This window comes from Erythrolamprus reginae, chromosome 3 (genome assembly GCF_031021105.1).
Source record: "Erythrolamprus reginae isolate rEryReg1 chromosome 3, rEryReg1.hap1, whole genome shotgun sequence".
In the NCBI taxonomy this organism is placed as follows: Eukaryota; Metazoa; Chordata; class Lepidosauria; order Squamata; family Dipsadidae; genus Erythrolamprus; species Erythrolamprus reginae.
In genome coordinates this window covers 130,435,837-130,458,057 of record NC_091952.1, presented here as the reverse complement: position 1 = coordinate 130,458,057, position 22,221 = coordinate 130,435,837, and the positions used below count along the sequence as shown (strand labels likewise).

The 22,221-nt window shown below is 40.3% G+C and overlaps 1 protein-coding gene across 5 annotated transcripts in view; it reads left to right on the top strand.

Annotated features, from left to right (window-relative positions):
• The window catches only part of LOC139164480 (protein FAM163A-like), a 109,192-nt gene extending 87,237 nt beyond the window's left edge, over positions 1–21,955 (top strand). For all 5 annotated transcript variants that reach the window (XM_070746662.1, XM_070746661.1, XM_070746664.1 and 2 more), the window contains 3 exons: positions 5,247–5,269; positions 8,156–8,270; positions 20,199–21,955. In XM_070746662.1, the coding sequence (XP_070602763.1) occupies positions 8,178–8,270; positions 20,199–20,615 (510 nt within the window). In that variant the 5' untranslated portion in view covers positions 5,247–5,269; positions 8,156–8,177 and the 3' untranslated portion in view covers positions 20,616–21,955. The remainder of the gene's footprint in view (positions 1–5,246; positions 5,270–8,155; positions 8,271–20,198) is intronic.
• The last annotated feature ends 266 nt before the right edge of the window (positions 21,956–22,221 follow it).

Here is a 22,221-nt window from a genome sequence, read left to right as displayed (position 1 = left end):
AGAGAAAGGAAAGAGAGAGAAAGGAAAGAGAGAAAGGGAGGGACAGGAAGGAAAGAGAGATGAGAGAGGAAGGAGGAGACAGAAAGAGAGGAACGAAGGAAGAGAGAAAGAAAGAGGGATGGAGAGAGAAAGGAAGGAAGAGAGAGAAAGAGGGAGAGAGAGAGAAATAGAGCGAAAGGGAGGAAGAGAGATTTTTTTTGTCCAAACTTTTTTTAGCCCCCCCCCCCCCATATTCCCCAGGATTTTGAAAATATGAAAAATGTGCCGCGGCTCCAAAAAGGTTGGGAAACATTGTCGTAAGGTATTCTGTTTTGAGTGGAGGAGTGAAGGGCTCTTCTGGTGAAGTATCTTTGGACATTTCCGAGGGTGTTAATATCTGAGATGCGATATGGGTTCCAAACAGAAGAGATGTATTTGAGGATGGGTCTGCCGAAAGTTTTGTAAGCTCTGGTAAGTAGTGTGAGATTGGAAAAATGGCTCTGTTGCACACCTAACATGTCCAATTTGCATTTTTCTCACTGAGGCCGAGGTTCCCTGTCACCAGCTCTACCGGTGCCCTCCCAGTGATTGGCACGCAAACATGCACAGGAAACCAAATCTCATATGAGGGCATTTGCGCATGCAAGATTTTTCCGATTTTTGGCATTTTTTTGCTTCACGGAAACAAAAAAATTGCCAAATATCTGCAAAATCTCCTGTGTGCAAGTGTCCCCATGCAAAATTTGGCTTCCTGTGCATGCACAGAATCCAAATCTCACGTTGGCGTGGAGCTGCACGCACATCTCCATTTTCCCTACCAGGATGCCGTATTGGGCCATACCGGCTGCAACCCACTACTGGTCTCACCCATTTCTCAAGAAGAGTCTTCTTTCCTTTAGAGAAACAGACATCTAAAGCCAAAGGAACTGATTCTTCTCTATGCAAAGCTCCTTTGGCAGCCAAACATGCAGGTCAACTCCTCTTTGGAAAGAATGATAAGAATAGAATTGTCTCCAGATACTTCAGCTCTGGTTTCTTGAAGGAAGTGGCCTTCTAGTGCACAGAGAGCTAATTTGGGAAGTTCAGCTTCCCAAAAGAAATGGGGACTTAAGTTGTCATGGTAACTAAGAGGAGGCTTCAGATTCTCCTGTTTCTGTTAGTGACAGTATTATGGAATGACCAGGAAAAAATAGGTTGGAGTTTTATTATTTCCTGATGGGTCATAATGGGGCAAGGGAGAGTCATCATATGATGTTGACTAGGCATTGATTCAGGCTAGAGAAAAATCTTATTCCAAGGGTTTATAACTGGCTTAGGGACAGTATTATGGTACAGTATTTTAAAAAAAAGATTGAAGAAATTCATGAATGAATGATCTAGTACTTAATTATTAACCATATGTTAATACTGTGTATAAGACAGTTGGATTTGCAATATATAAACAAGCTAACAATGAATGTTGGTTTGTATTGAAGTAGTATAGCTTTAAGAGGTAGTGTTGCAAATTGCCATAAGAGGGAGCCAGAAAGCATGATTCTCTCTCTGCTCTTTCTGCTGATTCATTGTGATTAATGTAGTAGGTTATGTGTGTTCGATGGTAGTTTAATGTATTTGTAAGCTGTAATGTATGTCTGATATGTAAGACTGTGCTATTTCTGAATAGGACACTCCGAGTCCTCGGAGAGAGGAGGCATATAAATCCAATTAATAAATAAAGTAAACACTATTTTATACACTTTAATGCATCTGTCTTGTATGACTGAATAATTGCTCATATTTCCTGGATATCTGCTGGAATCCCATGTTTTCCTCTGTGCATGTCCTTGATAACTCAAGGGTTCTGCACACTCCTTAACCTCATAGCAGTTAAAACAAAACTTATATGAGAATCAATTTTCTATAATATTTTGATAGATCAGTCCATTCAATTGATTGGCTAAGCCAAAATCCATAAAGGAAGTCCTCGTTTAACATCTGTTCAAAGTTTCAATTGACTTTTTAAAAGGTTACTTGGGGCCCATCTTCAAAGTTACATCTGTCATCCTCCCTTCACTCCCCACGTTCACGCGATTGCATTTTAGATGCTTGGCAACTGGTTTGTATTTGCAACTGGTTGCAGCATCCCAGAGCCACATGACTGAGATTTGTGACCTTTTTTAGCCATTTTCCAGCAGAAACTGACAAAAGATACGCTGGATACACTGGATTTGCTTAATGATCAAGTGGGTCACTTAACGACTATATGATTCAATTAATGACAACAGTGACTTGTTCTATCACCGTAAAACAGTTATACAATTGAGTCTGGTCACTTGGTGACCCCAATGAATTATGATAAAAATACTAAACTTAAATACTAAGCTCCGAGTTCTCGGAGAGGGGCGGCATACAAGTCTAACAAATTATTATTTATTATTACAGTGGTACCTCTACTTACGAACTTAATTCATTCCATGACCAGGTTCTTTAAGTAGAAAAGTTTATAAGAAGAAGTAATTTTTCCCATAGGAATCAATATAAAAGCAAATAATGTGTGCGATTGGGGAAACCACGGGGAGGGTGGAAGGAGGCCCTGTTTCCTCTCAGGAGATTCCTAGAGAGGCCTCACGGAGGCTTCTCCCTCCCTTTTCCGGTTACAGTTTTGGAGGGTCAGGTTTGTAAGTGGAAAATGGTTCTTGAGTAGAGGTAAAAAAATCTTGAACACCCGTTTCTTATCTAGGAAAGTTCATAAGTAGAGGCCTTAGGTAGAGGTACCACTGTACTAACCTTGCAATTAAGGGATAGAGTATAAAGCAGTGGTGGCAAACCTATGGCACACGTGCCACAGGTGGCACATGGAGCGATATTTGAGGACACACAAGGTATTGCCCTATGTCAACTCCAGAGCACATGTGTGTGCTGATCAGGAGACTTTTGGCCTTTACGGTCATTTTTTGCCATCCCCAGGCTTCAGGAAACCCTCCTGAAGCCTGGGGATGGGGGAAAAGGCCCAATGGTCTAACCAGAAGTTCATTTCCAAACTTTCGTTTGGCCCGTTTGGTCATTTTTCACTCCCTCCAGGCTTCAGGAGGCTTTCAGGAACCCTGGGGAGAGCAAAAAATAGCCCAATGCGCCTTCCGGAAGTCCAGAACCTTCAGTGAGGCCTATGTACATGCGCAGGAGCGAGAGTGCAGGGATTGTGTGCATGTGGAGGACAGCAGACATGCACAGAGGGGAGGGCATTGTGTTATGGGTGTGGGTACCCGCACACATGCTATCTCGCATATGTGTGCCCTTTTGGCACCCGAGGGGAAAAAAAAGACTCCCAATCACTGGTATAAAGAAATACAATGATCAAAATCCATTCTGGACAGATTCATTTTCCCCCCTTGAAAATTGCATGTATTGATGACTTTTTGCAACGCTCTGTGTGGAAGTTGAAGCTTGAGTCTAGGACACAGGTCACCAGCCTGTGGTTCGTAGACCACTGGTGATCTGCAAGAAAATTTTGGTGGTCCATGGAGAAATATTGGCCCCTGGGCCAGATATGGCCAAGAGCAATTAATCCAGTCCAGGAGGAACTTTTGCAGGCTAACTCTGCCCATCCTTAAAGTTGACTGAGCCTGTCATCCTTCCGAGGTTGGTAAAGTGAAGATTGCTGGAGGATTGTTGGGGGCAATATGCTGACTCTGTAAACAACATAGAGAGGGCTGTAAAGCACTGTGAAGTGGTATATAGTTTTAAGTGCTATTGCTATGGCTATAGTTATAACTTTCCTTGTGAGTTTTTTCTAAAAGCCACTGTTCTCACAAACTGATATAATTCCCACTCATTTCCATGGAGTTTGCCCGAATGTTCAGTGTAAGCTCTATTCAAGTCAATCAGATCTTGGAATCATTCCTAACTCTCTTCTTTATGTAAGCTCTAAGACTCATTAAGAAATGAGGAGCTTTGTCTCTTGCAGAAATCAGGTTGATGTGTATTTCAGGGTGTCTATAAAGCAGGGGTCTCCAACCTTGGCAACTTTAAGATATCTGAACTTGAAGTCCCAGAATTGAAGTCCACAAGTCTTAAAGTTGCTAAGGTTGGAGACCCCTACTCTAAATGATCCTCTAAAGGCAAGCCTCAGAAAAGTTATCAAGAATTGGAGAAGAGGCAAATAAAATGATCTGCATGCTAGCATTTAGACTTATATATTGCTTCACAGTGTTTTCTAGCCCTCTGTAAGCGATTTACAGAATCAGCCTCTTGCCCCCAACAATCTGGGTCCTCATTTTACCCACCTCAGAAGGATGGAAGGCTGTGTCAACCTTGAATCTGGTGGGTTTTGATCTGCCAAACTGCTAGCACCCAGTGATCAGCAGAAGTACAGTAGTTTGTAGTACTATACTCTAACCACTGCACCATCGAGACTCATCAGAGTTAATTAGCTAGAGTTAATCTCCTATGAAGAATGGTTACAGAAAGTCGAGAGAGCATCTTGTTTGATTAGAAACCTACTACTTATCCTCCTAAGCAGGCATACAAATCTAAATAATAAATAAATAAATAATAAGACAACTGCCACAAGAAACTAATTTTAGATGTCTACAGTAATGTAGATCTAGAAGATTTAGGAACGGAAGGCAGAAAACCCTAGATCTGTCTCTTCTTATTTCTGTGAATAAATATGGAATATATTCCATTGTTATGTTTATTTCCAGGTAAGGGAAAAGGTATTTATTTCTTCCTTCAAATTAAATAGTTTGATTTTTTTTTAAATTGAATGATTTTATTAAAAAACTACATACAAGTCAAACATACATAAAACTATACAATAACATAGACCACATAATTTAACCTAAGACATAAACCATAAATGGATTGCTTTTTATCTCTCTGCCATGACTTCTCATCCCCATTAATATATAATGTATATTAATATATATAGAAACTATACATTCTATGTTTAATGTTACCCAGAGTTTTCTCTGAATAACCAGGAGGGAAGAATACTTGGTAGAAGACAATAAATATCACAATCATCAGAAGTGCTGATTCCAGACATTAGAAGGGTTTTCAGACCAAAAAAGATGTGAATAAATATGTACCGGTAGTTCATGCATACATGCATGAAGCTTTCATGTCTAGCTAAAGTTATAAAATTATATGACTAGTATGGAACAAATTATGCAAATTATTGCAAATTTATATAAAGAGTGTGTGTGTAAGTGTTTTGAACCAATTATGGACTTGAGAAATAGAATGTGAACAATTTAATCACTTTCCTTCTTTATTTTATTTCATAGGTCCAATACACCCTTCACTGAACGTAAGTATTTTTAACTATTTTGTATGTGCATTGACTCACTTTCTTTTTGCTTGAGAGTTTCCAGAAAATTAAAATAAATGTAAAAATAAATTTATAAATGAAATAAGCACTAATAGTCGCTGTTAAAAATTCACTGGGGATAAGCTTGCTGCAGTTATGTTATTCAATTCAAAGTCTATATATGGGCAGAAAAGTGACTATTTGGATATGGCTCAGCATGTACCAAAATGACATCTACACAAGAGATATTAGTAGACTGAAATGTTTTGCAGATTTAGGAAAATAATAATAATTGAGAGAGGGGAAGAAACACGAGCCTGTTTCAAAAACAGAGCTCACGCTGACAGAAAGAAAGTTAATAATAATAATAATAATAATAATAATAATAATAATAATAATAATAATAATAATTTATTAGATTTGTATGCCGCCCCTCTCCAAAGACTCGGATTTCAAAAGTAATATTAGAAAGTATTACTTTGCATAAAGAATAGGGAAGCTTGGTACCAACTTCCAGCAAAGATAGCAAATCAATCATCAATAAGTGAATTTAAGCATGCTTGGAATAAACACATGTCCATCATCTGACAAAAAATAAGTAGGAAATAAATAAATAAAAAATAAGGATTAATATAATTAACTAATTCAAAAGAAAAAAGAAAAATCTTAAATGGTAGACTTGATAGACCCCTTGGTCTTTTTTCTGTTGCCAGTTTTATGTGCTTTCTATGTTTCACTCAAATTGGAAACTGGAAAGAAGAACGAACAAAATGGAGTAGCTTGAAAAGAGATCTGTCTTCTTGATAAGTTTCTTGTCCCTGATAGTGAAATGGCATCTCTGTGTTCAAAGAAATATGTCAGAATACAAATTGCTAGAATTAATAGAACAGAATAACAGAGTTGAAAAAGACCTTGGATGTCTTCTAGTCCAATCCCCTGCTTAGACGGGAAACCCTACACCACTTCAGACAAACGGTTATCCCATATCTTCTTAAAAACTTCCAGTGTTGGAGCATTCACAATTTCTGGAGGCAAGCTGTTCCACGGAACAAGGTGTTCTTGTTCTACTCTCAGGTGCTTTGGAGAATAACTTTACTGCCTCTTCTTTGTGACAATCCCTGAAATATTGGAACACTGCTATTATGTCTCCCCTAGCCCTTCATTTCATTAAACTAGACATAGTTCTTTTTATTTTTCTTATTTTTTTATTTATTTTGTCCAATACATAATACACATTGAAGAGAATAGATATGTAGTAATATAAATAAAGAAAAGGATAGAAGAAAAGCTATAAAAATATAGGAGAACATATATGAAAGGAAGAAAAGATAAATGAGATAAGGAGAGACAATTGGACAGGGGACAGAAGGCACACTAGTGCACTTATGCACGCCCCTTACTGACCTCTTAGGAACCGTTTTTCATATGTTTTAGCCTCCGGTCCCCTAATTATTTTGTTTGCTCTTCTCTGCACTCTTTCTAGAGTCTCAACTTTCTTTTTGCATCGTGGCAACCAAACTGAATGCGGTATTCCAAGTGTGGTCTTACCAAGGCATTATAAAGTTGTATTAACAATTCACATGATCTTGATTCTATCCATTTGTTATTGCAGCCTAGAACTATGTTGGCTTTTTTGGCAGCTGCTGCATACTGCTGGCTCATATTTAAATGGTTGTCTACTAGGACAGTGTTTCCCAACCTTGGCAACTTGGAGATATCTGGACTTCAACTCCCAGAATTCCCCAGCCAGCATCTGCTGGCTGAGGAATTCTGGGAGTTGAAGTCCAAATGTCTTCAAGTTGCCAAAGTTGGGAAACACTGTACTAGGACTCCAAGGTCTCTCTCACAGTTACTACTGTTAAGAAAGTTACTGCATATACTGTACGTGTGCATTTTGTTTTTCTTGCCTAAATGTAGAACCTTACTTTTTTCACCATTGAATTTTATTTTGTTAGATTGCACCTAATGTTCAAGTCTGTCAAGATCCTTCTGTACTTTGAGCCTATCTCAATTAACTCATTTAACTTAACTAAGGAAGAGTTCTTGCTTTTTGTGGCTTCTTAGAAGCTTCTGAGTCTAGCTTCATACAATGACATTTAACTAGATGCTTTGATCTTAATTCAATTTATAAATGCAAGTAGGAAACCAACAACAAAAGCAAATTGCTTCCTGAATTAATACTTTGGCATGTCCAAATGTTATGATTTGTTTTTCCTGCCCACACAAATAAATGAGTTGCACAAATCAAGTGCATACAAAATGTTCCCTTTTTGTATGTAAGAAGAGGTTGACAAAAATCTTCTTTTACTCACCTAGGAATAAGGGATACTTCTTTCATTTTGGAGAAAGCTGAAAGTGATAATTCCCTTTCTGTACTCTCTTTTCAACACTGCCCCATCTCCTACTACCAAAGCAGCATATTCAAAGACAGAGATGGGGGATTGTTACAAATAATGCTCAGGCTCAATGTGCTGATTCCTCCCCCCCCCTTCAGTTTAAAAGGAATACAGGTTAACAACTCATTTGCTATGCTATGTCAGTAGAAAGAGATAGACCAGTGTTGAAAATACTGAAGGAAACATACATTATAAATGTATTGATTAATTGTCAGAGATTACCTCTTTAACAATAAAACAATCAATGTAGTTGTGCAACCAAATAAACATACCCCTAGCTGAAGAGTGTTAATGAATGTTAACCAACTCAGCTGTTGACTAACCAGTTAAACAAGATGCTTTATGAAAATCATATTTAGATTATTTTTAAAGCTATGTTTACAAGGCTACAAAAACATCAGGGGAAATAGGGATCTCAGGGCTGGAGGGATTCTGAATTCTTATAACTGATTCTATTAGCTTAGCTCTCTTGTCTTTTCTCCATTTCTAGAATTTGATGGAGAATCGGTCGGATGACAGCAGGAACTGTTGTCATCACTGGCGGAATACTAGCAACTGTCATCTTATTGTGTATCATTGCAGTTCTTTGCTATTGTAGGTTACAGGTAAGACTCCTTCCAGTGTATGAGACATATATGTATTCCAGGGCAATAGAGCAAATGAAGCATTTTTGCATGTTTCTCTGGTCTAACACAAGATTTTATCTCCTATAAAATAAGAGCAGCTTAATGCATGGAGAGTTCTGGAGCAGAATTAATGAACGAGCTATGAGGATGGTATACTAGGTAAAATACTAGCTAAGCCACAAATCTAATTGTTGTTCTTAGACAACTTAGCAAATTGTACAGTCAACCATTATAAAAAGAATTTTAAAAACAAAGTGCCAGGAGCCCAGATATAGCAAAGAAAGCGTAGATAGTATCTAGAAAGAGCAATAAAATGTCTTTAGAGCTTAAAACATTTCTAAGATATCCTCAGGAGTATGTATGGCATTTAGTACACTATAGTGAAGATGAATAGCAGAACATTAAAACTAGAACCTAAGTGCTAAAACTGAAATGATGACATTAATTAAGCCATAGGTAGACAAAGGCCCTAAAATCCAAGGAAATCAAACTAGTTTGTGAACAAAATGCTGCTTTTGGAATATAGCAACGAGCTTCAAAGACACTCTTTGAAGAATTTAGTCTCTATCCTATATTTAGGGGGTTTAGGTTGTAGTGGATGAGTAAGTAAGTTATATAGTGACCTGTATACTATTTGGGAGATAGGTTAACTTTAGAAGGTCTTACAATGACAGGTATGTTCTTCCTTGCTATGATATAAAGGCCACTATTACTGGCCTTTTCAGAAATAGATTTAATTTGTTCCTACCAGTTTCCTGAGTGTTGAAACTTGTGCAGAGATACCTAAAAGATTAAACTTGATCTATAGTATTATCATTTATCTGCTACCAATGTTTATGACATATCAGTCCGAGTTGGATTCTAACTTACTTTGGTGCCGGTTCGCTTTCTGTTGCACAGCCGCACAGGCATGCACAGTGCTGAAAACTCAGATGTGCAGAAGCAAAAAGAAATTTGGCAGCGCATATGGCAATACTGACAGAGCTGGTCCAGCGGCATGGCCAGCCAGCCATCGCTCCTAGTTCAGCAAGGAGAGGGAATTCCCGCTACTGGTTCTAAAGAACCGATCTGAACTGGGAGGAACCCACTTCTATATCAATTTCTTTGGTGGAAAAAACATGGTTTTAGTTTTAAATATCAGCATTTCTTCTCTGCAGTAATCGTCAAGGGCCTGCAGACTTCTGAGAGAAGGACCATTTTTACCTGTTTTTCGCCTGCAGAATGCTGCTAGAGGCAGGGGAGGGAGGAAATGGGGTACAGATACCCAAGGAGGCCAAAAACTGGGCAAAATGGCCTATTTTTCATCTCCTCTGCCTCCAGAAGATAGAGAGAGAGAGAGAGTCAGAGAAAGACGGAGGAAGGGAGGGAAAGAGACAGAGGGACAGTGAGGAGAGAGAAAAAAGAAAGACAGAGACAGAAAGAGAGAGAGAGAGAGAAGCGAGAGAAAGAAAGGGAGTGACAGACAGACAAGAGAGACAGAGAAAGGTTTCTTAAGCTCCTTGAGGCTGAGAAGAATTACTGCAAAACTTGAGTTTTCTGAAGTGGACCACTAGACTCCAAAACAACTGAAAAAAATGATCTAGTAAAAAGAAAAGTCAACTAAAAGAGCAACATGCAAACAAAAGAAATAAAACACTTCAGGAGCAAAGCAAATTAAAGTTTAATTTGTCTGCATTGTTTAAGGGACCAAGCCACACCCACCCAGTCAGTCCCCCTCGCCCCTCCAACAGTCTGAGGCACCGTGAATTGGCCCTTTGTTTAAAAAGTTTGAGGATCCCTGAGATATGTCATCAGGGACAAGTGATTCAAAGTGTTCTGCCCCAGCGTCGAGCCCACCAAGAAATATGCACACACAAACTGTTCTGGACACAAGTTGTTTTCTACTATTAAAACTATTAATACTTTCTTAGCGGTTGTGTCTGTTCAAAGTTCATGAAATCATAAATAAGTCATTTTGGTGCACAAGAATTGGCCAGAATCCAAGCACAAAACAAAGCATAAGAACATAAGAAGAGCCATGCTGAATCAGGCCAAAGCCCATCGAGTCCAGCATTCTGTGTCACACAGTGGCCCACCAATTGTCCATGGGGATCTTGAGCAGAAAGAGAAGGCAAGACCCTCCCTTTCCCCTGACCCCCAACAAATGGTACTCAAGGGAATCCTGCCTGCCTCAACCAACATAGAGGCTGCACATAGACATCCATTTCAATAACCACCAATACACTTGGCATCCATGAATCTGTCTAATCCTGCCTTGAAGCTATCAAGGCTGACAGCTGTCATGACCTCTTCTGGAAGTGAATTCCATAAACCAACAACCCTCTGGGTGAAGAAATATTTCCCTTTATTTGTCCTCGCTTTCTTACCTTTAGGGAGTGCCCTCTTGTCCTAGTATTGTGTGATAGAGAAAAGATTTTTTCTCTATCCACCTTTTCTATCCCATGCATGATTTTATACACTTTGACCAAGTCACCCCTTAAACGCCGTCTTTCAAGGCTGAAGAGACCAAGGCGAACAGTCCAAATTAGTCTACCCGATATCCTTCACTGGGACTTACGAAGGTTGGCAGAAAGCCCGGAGGTCATTAGCAGCAGAAGAAATGCTGTTTGAAATCAAAAGACAAACAAGATTGTCGGTTCATTATATATTTCTCAAGATTCCTATGTCGTACAATCACTCTGAAATTATATTTGTGTTCAATTTGAAGGGATCTATCATAATCACCAATGATTTTTCAGGAAGCAAAACTTTTGAAAAGATGCGTTGCCCGGTGTGATTATTACACTTTCACCCAAAGCCTTTCTCCGGGTACTGTATAGAATCGAATGCTGAGTTTAGATCGATAAAGGCAACACATAAAGAGAGTGCATGGGCAACATTTATTTCTCTGCCCCAAACTGCAGGAGGGAAGATATATCCCTAGCCAATGTGCCTTTCCTAAAGCTAGCAAGAAATTTCTCCTTGTCTAACTAGTTTAAAAGCTTATGAAACAAGAAGGGTGCATCTAGTTTACTAGGAAAGCTGAGGAAACGAATAGAGCAATAATTAGATGGGCCCATGGCAGGGGTCGGCTACTGCCTGGATGGGTGGGGGAGCAGTGGGGTAGTGAAAATGGAGCTCCACCCCAGAGCATCCAATTTGCACTCAAAGATATTGAAAGAAAATGTATAAGCCACGCCCACAGTGTGGTAGTAAAAATTTTGGTAGCACCTTCACTGGCCCATGGTATTACCTTTTTTAAAGAGGGGAACAGTAATAGAACAATTCCATTATTTAGGCATATGGAAACTATTATTGATATGGAGGTCAGAAAAAAGATTAATCAATTAACATTACTTTTTAACAATTCAGCAGATATCAAATTACTATCAGGGTTGTTTTAAAAAATAAAAACATTGATTGATTCAACAATTTCTAGTCAGAAGGCTGATGGCCAAGGTAGAATATTATTGTGGGGTGGGTGTAACTGAGATGAAGGACTGGCGAGCTGAGGACAGCCCAACTTATTGGCTAAAATGTTTGTAATTATTTTCTAAACTAGAGTAAAGGTCAGACCTTCTGGGCAGACCAGATCAGGAAACAGATTCTATCTAGAAAAAGACTCGAATGATACTTAATTGAGATAGGCTGTAATTATAAAATCTTGCAAGCTTGACTGCTTCACCTTCCCAGTAACTCAGAGAGAGTTTCTTCTGAATGTTTATTTTCCAGCCCTTAAAGCAGTGGTGGGCTCCTACGGGAACGGTCAGGAACACAGTTCCGGTAGCAAAATTTAGAGCTCCACCCCAGAGCGCCCAATTTGCACTGAAAGATGTTGAAACAAAATGCATAAGCCATGCCCACAATGTGGTAGCAAAAATTTTGGTAGCCCATCACTGCCTTAAAGGCAGTTTTCCCATTCACGGAGTTAGGGTTGGCGTGGGGGCTGCCATTTTGACACCCTTGCCTTAAAGAATGTTTCGGTCCTCTTTGCCTGTTTCCATAGTATTTCCCTGATTCTCTGCAGTAGAGATTTTATCTCTTGTGGCTTGGAAAAGTTGTTCCCAGAGATGTTTCTTCCTTTTTATTACCTGTTTATACTGTAACTTCTTTTAAGATCTAGAAATCGATTCCTAGTAACAAGATGGGGTCGGGATAAAAGAAGAAGTATTGTACGTAGTCCCCTGAGAAACCAGGAGATGGAAGCATTACGTCAGATTAGATCAGTAGCAGGTTGCTACCAGTACGGTTGAGGACGGCGCCCTGGTATTAAAAGTTGCATTGCGCATGCAGCTTCACTTCTCCTGCGTAGGTGCGTGCGTGTCCCAGCATGTTTTTGCTTCTGTGCATGTGCAGGAAGCAAAATCCCGCAAGGGGACATGTGAGAGAGAGATTTTGCCAATTTTTTTGCTTCTGAGTATGTGCGTAAGCAACAAAATTGCAGAAATCTCATGCATGCATGTGTCTCCTCATGAGATTTTTGCTTCCTGCGCATGTGCAGAAGCAAAAACATGCTGGGACGCACACCCACATTGGAGAAGCGAAGCTATGCATGCAGCACACCGGTAGCGGCAGGTATAAGAATCCACTCCTGGATTAGATGATGAATTATAGAAGGCAGAAGGAATGGTCTTGAGTAGCGTTGGGCAAACCGAACCTGCAAAGTTTGGGCTTGTGCCGAACTTTGCAGTGTTCGGCATGCCAAACCCAAACCCGAACTTTTTAAAAAGTTCATGTAAAGTTCGGGTTCAGCTGAACATTGCGAAATTCTGCCGCCCGTGAGGAGTGTGGGGAATCCCATCATGGGATTTCCCACCTACTTTTGCTTGCGGTGCTGCAAGCAAAAGGAAGTGGGAAATCCCACGAAGGGATTCCGGGGTTGGGGCTTTGACGTCACAGAGAATACTTCCTGGCCGTCCGAAATGGGGAGGAAGGAGTCTCCATGACGTCAAAGACCCGCCCTCGGAATCCCTTCGTGGGATTTCCCACTTCCTTTTGCTTGCAGCACCGCTGCAGCATCCTTTTCTGTAAAAATAAAAGGAAGCAAAAGGATGTGGGGAATTCCCTACCTCCTTGTTTATTTTTACAGAAAAGGATGCCGCAGTGGCTTGCTGCAAGCAAAAGTTTGGGTTCGGCGAACTCACCCGAACTTCATAGCAAAGTTCGAGTGAGTTCACCGAACCCGAACTTCATTGGTTTCACACAATGCTAATCTTGAGGGGCAAGAGAAATTCTTGCTACCAAGGTAATGTTCATATAAAAGAGAAGTATTTCCAAGTTAGAAATGTAATCAAAATGCATTAAGATTAAAGGGAAGGATGGGGGAAGTTCTTTCCCTGGCTTGCAAGATTCTGTCACTCAAGCTTTATGATAAGATTGTTTCTGATGTACATAACATTGGATTCCTAGTTTGATCAGCCTTGAAGGACTGACAGAATGTTACCTGAAGGATTCTCAGTAAAAGTCAGGTTGAAGGTTGATGCTTGTCTGACTTTCTTTGGAGCTGCAAATCATTGTACTGTGAGGGATGCCTTATATATGACAGATGTGTCATTTCTCATGCCAAACTGTAGATAATTACCAATATTTTTTACATATTCACAGAGACACACATTGATGGGTGCCATGGGCTATTTGTCTTGCTTTTGAAGGACTTCACTAGGAGAGGGGCAGGCATCTTATGTACAACAGTTACCATATTTTTCAGTATAAGCTGCACCTTTCCCCCCACCTAAAAGAGGCTGAAAATTTGGGTGTGTCTTATACTCCAAATGCAGCTTTTTCAGAAGCTTTTTTTTCCCCAGCCCTAATGAGGCACTAAGGATCATCCCGGCTTTTACTAGCTTGCAGGCTTTTTTCATGGCTAGATCCTCTGAAGAAAGTGTTTTCCAGCCCTAGGTCTTTGCAGGCTTGTTTTCATTGCTACTCTCCCCCAAAGAATGTTTTTACAGCCCTAATGAGAGGTGCTAATGATCTTCCCTGCTCTTACCAGCTTGCAGGCTTTTTTTCATTGCTACATAATGTTTTTTTAAGCCCTATACAGGGGATAAAATAATGTGCTGAAGCTGACCAAATTAAGGATGCTAGCCAGATGAATACCTGGTAGGCAGATTCCCCCCTCCCTTATTTTCCTCCCAAAAACTAAGGTGCATCTTATACTCTGGTGCATGTTATATTCTGATAAATATGGTAGATAGAATGTCTATTAGGACATCTTCTTTAAGATTCCTGGTGTAGATAAAAAGTCATGTTTGTTTTTGGTTGTTTTGATTAGTATTTCATAGTGTGAACAGAATTAAAGTCTTCATTTAAATGTCAAGAAGCTTTGCTGTTTCCTAGGTTTGGTAGCCTTTCACTGTTAAAGGGAATGATCTCTTTGGCCAATGCACTATACAAATTAATCAGTTCAATTTGAAATGGGCAAAGGAATACTTTTCACCTGTTAGGGACACATTTAAATACACTCCTTGTTCTCAAGGTTAGTGATAAGATTAGATTAAGTATGACAACTGTCCAGTTGGGCAGCGTTTCAGAGTGAATGAGCCGATGCAATATTGTCTAAAAGAGGTCTTTCAATGATTAAATTATTGAACACTCAAATGGGATAAATTCCAAAATATTCCAGAAAGGACCTCATTTTTAGTAACACTGATGGAATTAATGAACTGCTGAAAAACAATTGGATTCTTTCCATGCATATGGAGGAGCCAGTTAATATTTCTAAGAGGTCAGTAAGGGACATTCATAAGTGCACCAGCGTGCCTACCATCCCCTGTCTTAATGCTTCTCTTAGTAGTATCATGTATATAAGCATTGATATATCTTAGTATACAACCAATACTTGAATGAATGAATGAATGAATGAATAAACAAATAAACAAACAAATAAATAAGAAAGAAAGAAAGAAAGAAAGAAAGAAAGAAAGAAAGAAAGAACAGGATAAACATTATAAGGCTGACAATGCAACAATTGGCTTAAAGAAAAATGGCCAGAACTTCTGGGAACCCATCTTCTTGCATCAATAGCACTCATTGATAAGTGATGCAAAAGTCTTTTTGGGGAATGGGGTGGGGGAGGTCTGGGATTTTGGGTTTACAGCTGTCAGACAGTCTATCAAGGAAACTCATTAAGATACAATAATGTGAGCATCAAATGTTTTCCTTAGATCATCTGTTTTAACAGAAATAGCTGTTGTTCCACAAATAGACTTATAACAGTGTGAACTGTTGAAAGACAATATAGGTCAGTGATGGTGAACCTATGGCACGGGTGCCACAGGTGGCACGTGGAGCCATATCTGTTGGCGCGTGAACCGTTGCCCTACCTCAGCTCCAACATGCATGTGTGTGGCGGCCAACTGATTTCTGGCTTGCACAGAGGCTCTGGGAGGGCGATTTTGGCTTCCAGAGAGCCTCCGGGGGGGAGGGAAGGGCGTTTTTACCTTCCCCTGGCTCCAGGGAAGCCTTTGGAACCTGGAAAGGGTGAAACTTGAGTCTATTTGGCCCACTAGAAGTTGGGAAACAAGCTGTTTTCACCCTCCCCAGGCATTGAATTATGGGTATGGGCACTCACACTTGCGTAAAAGCGCATGCCCACAATCTTTCGGCACCCAAGGGGAAAAAGGTTTGCCATCGCTGATATTGGTAATCCTCGGGTTATGAGCATTCCCTTAGAGAATGTTTGAAGTCATGCAATAAGCACCCACTAGTGTTTATGAACAAGCCCTGAAACTACTAATCTTGCAGCACCATGGCAGTTCACCCTTAGGAACAACCACAGAGGTTCTGCAACATTCGTCCTGCACTTTGCTGGCCAAAACGGGGCTCAGTTTAGGCCTGTGCAGGCCTCACCCGGCACTCTGACAGCCCAAACGTAATTTTGGAGGGGCAGGCCCACCCTTTCAAACCCCAATTTTTGGCCTGCAAAGCAGTTGGCGAAGCCTGCACAGACCTAAACAGAGCTGTAGGGTGGGGGGCTGAGAGGCTGAGGGGAGACAGCTTGCCAGAGTTTCACATGCTAAGTGACCTGGCATGGCAAGTTGGGTGAGTAGGTGGGGAAAGCAATTGTGAGGAGCATTAGGTATTTCAGTAGGTTGGGGTGTCCTTAGGTGGATTTAAGCAGGTCTATTCCATCACTAGGCTCCCCATGGCCTTCTCCACCCTGAAATATCTCATATGCACTTAATAAACTGTTCATTCGATTAGCAAATGCATGGGCAAAAGAAGGGAGTGGTCCCAAGGTATAAGATTCACTCCCACCAATCCTTGCCTTATGAATGGAATGGGCAGGCGCCGTTAGATTCATAACTTCATAAGCCGCCCCGAGTCTTCGGAGAGGGGCGGCATACAAATCTAAATAATAAATAAATAAATAAATAACTCAAAGACCAGCTGTAATTAGCCGAAACAATCAGAGGAAGATATTACATTCACATCCTCATTTGGTTCATCCTCATTAAGGGCATAATCACAAAAAGTTGGGCAACACAGTAACCAGATGGAGTGTTTCTCAGAAAGTCTTCATTCCATAAAAGAATCACCTTCATTTAAAAAAAGAGGAGCTCCGTGCTTCATCAGATTGTAGGGAGAGTACTTCAGCTATGTTCACTTGAATTCATCAGATTCCAGAAGGTTAGATTTTCTGTAGCAGCCTTTGACACGAAGAGCTCATCAATCTTAAGTTCTTTTGCTGCCTTGGCTGCTTTCAGTGTTCTTGGGTTCTTTCTATGCCTCCTTTGCTTGCCTACATCATTGAGAACTTTTAAGCTGAAAGACAGAATTGTGGGTTAGAAACATAGAAACATAGAAGACTGATGGCAGAAAAAGACCTCATGGTCCATCTAGTCTGCCCTTATACTATTTCCTGTGTTTTATCTTAGGATGGATATATGTTTATCCCAGGCATGTTTAAATTCAATTACTGTTGATTTACCAACCACGTCTGCTGGAAGTTTGTTCCAAGGATCTACTACTCTTTCAGTGAAATAATATTTCCTCACGTTGCTTTTGATCTTTCCCCAACTAACTTCAGATTGTGTCCCCTTGTTCTTGTGTTCACTTTCCTATTAAAAACACTTCCCTCCTGAACCTTATTTAACCCTTTAACATATTTAAATGTTTCGATCATGTTCCCCCTTTTCCTTCTGTCCTCCAGACTATACAGATTGAGTTCATTAAGTCTTTCCTGATACGTTTTATGCTTAAGACCTTCCACCATTCTTGTAGCCCGTCTTTGGACCCGTTCAAAGGGGAGGTCTCCAGAACTGAACACAGTATTCCAAATGTGGTCTCACCAGCGCTCTATATAAGGGGATCACAATCTCCCTCTTCCTGCTTGTTATACCTCTAGCTATGCAGCCAAGCATCCTACTTGCTTTTCCTACCGCCCGACCACACTGCTCACCCATTTTGAGACGGTCAGAAATCACTACCCCTAAATCCTTCTCTTCTGAAGTTTTTGCTAACACAGAACTGCCAATGCAATACTCAGATTGAGGATTCCTTTTCCCCAAGTGCATTATTTTACATTTGGAAACATTAAACTGAAGTTTCCATTGCTTTGACCATTTATCTAGTAAAACTAAATCATTTACCATATTACAGACCCCTCCAGGAATATCAACCCTATTGCACACTTTAGAGTCATCGGCAAATAGGCAAACCTTCCCTACCAAACCTTCCCCTATGTCACTCACAAACATATTAAAAAGAATAGGACCCAGAACAGACCCTTGTAGCACACCGCGTGTAACCTGTCTCTGCTCAGAATACTCGCCATTAACAATAACTCTCTGATGTCTATGCTTCAGCCAGCTTGAAATCCACTGAACTATCCAGTCCAATCTTCACTAATTTATCTATCAGCTCTTTATGTGGAACCGTATCAAAGGCTTTGCTGAAGTCCAGATAGGCAATATCCACAGCACCACCTTGATCCAACACCTTTGTGACATAGTCAAAGAAATCAATGAGATTAGTCTGACATGATTTGCCTTCAGTAAAGCCATGCTGATTTGGGTCCATTAAGTTATTGTTTTTTAGGTACTGATTTATCCTCTTTTTGAGTAGAGTCTCCATCATTTTAACTATAACTGATGTTAAGCTAACTGGCCTGTAGTTACCAGCTTCTTCTCTACTGCCCTTCTTGTGGATAGGCACAACACTGGCCATTCTCCAATCCTCAGGAACATCTCCTGTTAACAGGGATTGGTTAAACAAATCAGTCAGGGGGGTAGCAATGACAGATCTGAGTTCTTTAAGAACTCTGGGGTGGATGCCATCTGGACCCATTGCCTTATTTATCTTTAACCGTTCAAGTTCTTCTAAGACATCGGCTTCTAAGATCACTGGAGCTGAATCCGTACAGCTGGAAGCAATGCTATATCCCTCTATAGTATTATTTTGTAAGGTGTCTTTTGAGAAAACTGGACAGAAGTAGCTATTGAAATGGTCAGCGATCTCCTTATTCCCATCAATGCATGTATTATTCCCGGTACTAAGCTTCGTGATGCTGCAGTTTTTCTTCTTCCTATCACTAATATATCTGAAGAAGGTTTTATCCCCCTTCTTTACAGATTTGGCAATTTCTTCCTCTTTTGAGGCTTTAGCAGCATATATTATCTGTTTCGCCTCCTTCTGTCTCATTTTATACACCTCTCTATCATCTGTTATGTAGGATAAAATAAGATAAAATCAACCAAAGATAAAATGGAATGCAATAAGAGTAAAGACTAAAATCAAAAATATGTATAGAAGTCAAATAAAATAGGCGTTGAGTTGGGCTGCTCTTCCAACACTATTTTAGGACCTGCTATTACAGTAAAAATCATCACCCACTTTGCTTTGTTGTACTTCCCCTAAATCTTTGCTGACCCCATTCAGTATATTACCATGCACCTTGAATAGACTCTCACTATACTTCCCATTCACCTTCAATGTGCAACTTCCTAATGTCTATGATATTGAAATTTCAGCCCGGCCCAATATCAGCCATCTCATGAAAAGCATTCTCCAATTGATTGGAACAATTATTATTATTTATTAGACTTGTTTGCCGCCCCTCTCCGACGACTCGGAGCGGCTCTTGTTACTCACACACTGCATTTTTTAAATGTCCTGTTCTACTGTCAACTTTATTTTCTTATTCCAACTACAGGTAGTCTTCGTTTAACATTAACTGGAACCAGAATTTCCATCTCTAAGCACAGTGGCAATATAACATGGAATCATGCTGCTTAATGACAGAAGTTCTGATAATCTCAATTATGGTTGTTAAGCAAGGACTTCATGTTTCCCCTGCCCTGCTGGGCTCGCCTCTGCTTCAAATTCTCCCACCTACCTATCTGCACCCCCCTGCCCTTTTCACTATCCTGGGCCTCAGCTGACCAGTGGTGTCTTCTTCCTTACACTGCTGGTGAATTGTGCCTAGACTTTAGAAAGAGGTCTAGAAAAGTAGAGGCCTTTAACTTAATGTTTCTTCACAGCAAATAAGTTTATTAGAAAAAAAATGAATATATTCATAGATAATATTATCAATGGCCATTACCTTATGATGGCAACAAATTATCCAGGAATATGCTGCTCAATACCAGTTGCTGGAGAAAATACTTTTGAACACTGGTGCTGTTTGCAAGCTTCCTACTGGTCAGTGTGAAAGCAAAATTCTGCAAGAGTCTTTTGGGTTGACCCAGCCAGTAGTTCAGATGTGCCTCTGTGTGTCTGTAAGATGGCAAGTTTAAGCTGTGTGGACTTCAACTCCCAGATTTCTAGACAGCAATATTGAGAAATACTGATATATTTGGTGTGCCTCACTAATGTGAAAATTGTTGAATTTAATGCGTGTTAATATTCTGAACTCTCAGAGTATTACTCTATTTATGAAACAAACCTTTTCTGTGCTAATAAAAAAATATTCCTCTCCTGCTTTAGTATTATTGCTGCAAGAAAGATGAATCTCAGGAAGCCGAAGAGGAGGAAGAGGAGGAAGAGGAGGAAGCGGAGGAGGAAGAAGTCAACCTTCCCCTGCACTCACACTACATTATGTGCAATGCTTGCAACTGTCGTATCATGGACGGGCAGGGCAACTCCTCTTTTCCGCCCTGCGAGCTTAACAAACAGAGTAACCGGAACTATGGCCCAGTCTGCTCCCCCTGCGGGACTCCCTTTTATATACAGACCGCTGACATGGTGCGGAATGGGGGTGAGAGTGTCACCTACACACCCATATGCTGCAAGGATATAGGGCTGCCTGCCAAATTGGCAACCCACCAAAATTACCCGGTGATCCATCACTGCGCCATCCACGGGACCTTTCCCAATCTGAGGGCTTTCAGTACTGAAGTATGATCACTGTCTATCACTATCAGAGGTGCTTCAGCAGGACCCCCTTGTTGGGTGGGGATTATAATGTTACGCGTTTCAGCCAATATGGAACATGTGTCCAAGACCCACCATTGTTCCTGATCTTTGAAGCAAAAGATTTATAACTTTGTAACCCGGGGGGGGGGGGGGGGTAGGGGGGGAGGACGGAGTTCTGCAAATTTCAGTCTGCAAAGTGATCATGTTATTTCCACTGACGGTTCTTGTCTAGAGGGCTATCTATAATACAAAACTATCTTGCATTTCAAGGTTTTTGGAAACCACTTTACAATTCCACCACCCACTAAGAGATTTGGGATCTACCATTAGTCATTCCCACTTGTCTCTCTCTTCAAAGCAATACCTACTCACTTCCCTTGATTAGTAGAGTAAGCTCACAATGGTCGGTTCGAGAACTTTCTAAGGGACATCATAATTCCCAACCAGGATGGAGACAACCAGTGAGAAGGGTGACAACATGTTTGCTGAATGGAACGTTCATTGGACATGGAACGAGAACAAACAAGAAATGAAATGTTCAGATTATTTCTGTAACCCATTAGTTAATGAACTGAATGTTTTATTTGTACTAGAATGTAAAATAGGTCAGACAAAATGTATTTATTATACACATGAACACGCGTACACAAGCACATGCATTTAGTAATGGTAAGAAATTGGGAGTTGAAGAACTGAAGAAATTACCAAATTTCAGAAGAAATCTGATTGTTTTTTTACATGGCAAAAACATCCTGTTCTCCCCAAATTCTGAACAGGCTTTCTTAAGAACAATCCATCCTGACACTTAAAAGGCCACTCACCCCCACCCCTAACCCAAGCTTGGTTAAGTCTTTTTTTCTAATTTCCCATCCTCATGTAATTAAAGCTGGTAGAACTGCAAAAGGTAATGTTTTTATCATCAAGCCACAGCAAGGAAGGATTAAGTGAGTGCAATGGTCAGTGCCAAGTTCAACAGTTTTATGAGTTTTGCAAAGTAATACTTTGTAAAGTAGACCTGGGCGGATAACACAAAAAAAGTATCCTGGATTTGTTTCAAATTTTGATTGGTAACTTCTGCAAGCCTATCCTTTGCTTCGTGTGAAATGTGGCTCATGTGTCATCCTCAAGGATCATTCTCTGAAGTATCAGTAAGCAGTCAGTTTTGTATACTCTTCTCCATTTATATGAATTATCAGAGACGAAATTTAAGACCTTTGCCTAAAATGGCAATCGTCCCAAGAACACAAGGATGCTGATGCGATAAAGAAATCTGTGTATGTACAGGAATACAGACTGGATTCATTTCAATTATATTTTGAACAAACTGAGTTTAATCTAGATTGTGCCCATTTATCACAGTCCAGGTCCACTGGAGCTGCAACCAGAGCTCCTTCCACAAAATAGAATCCTAATTTTGTAAAGTTTAAAAGTCTGTGGAGAACCAACACACCAGAGTTGCATCTCTGTTTACATAGCTCCTCTTTATCTGTAGAGTATGGCAAGACTTTTTTGGGTTACGGTGCTGGGGAGGGGAACCTCGTGGCACTCTTGCACACAGAGGTAACATATATCTCTAATCTGGAAGAGATGGGTC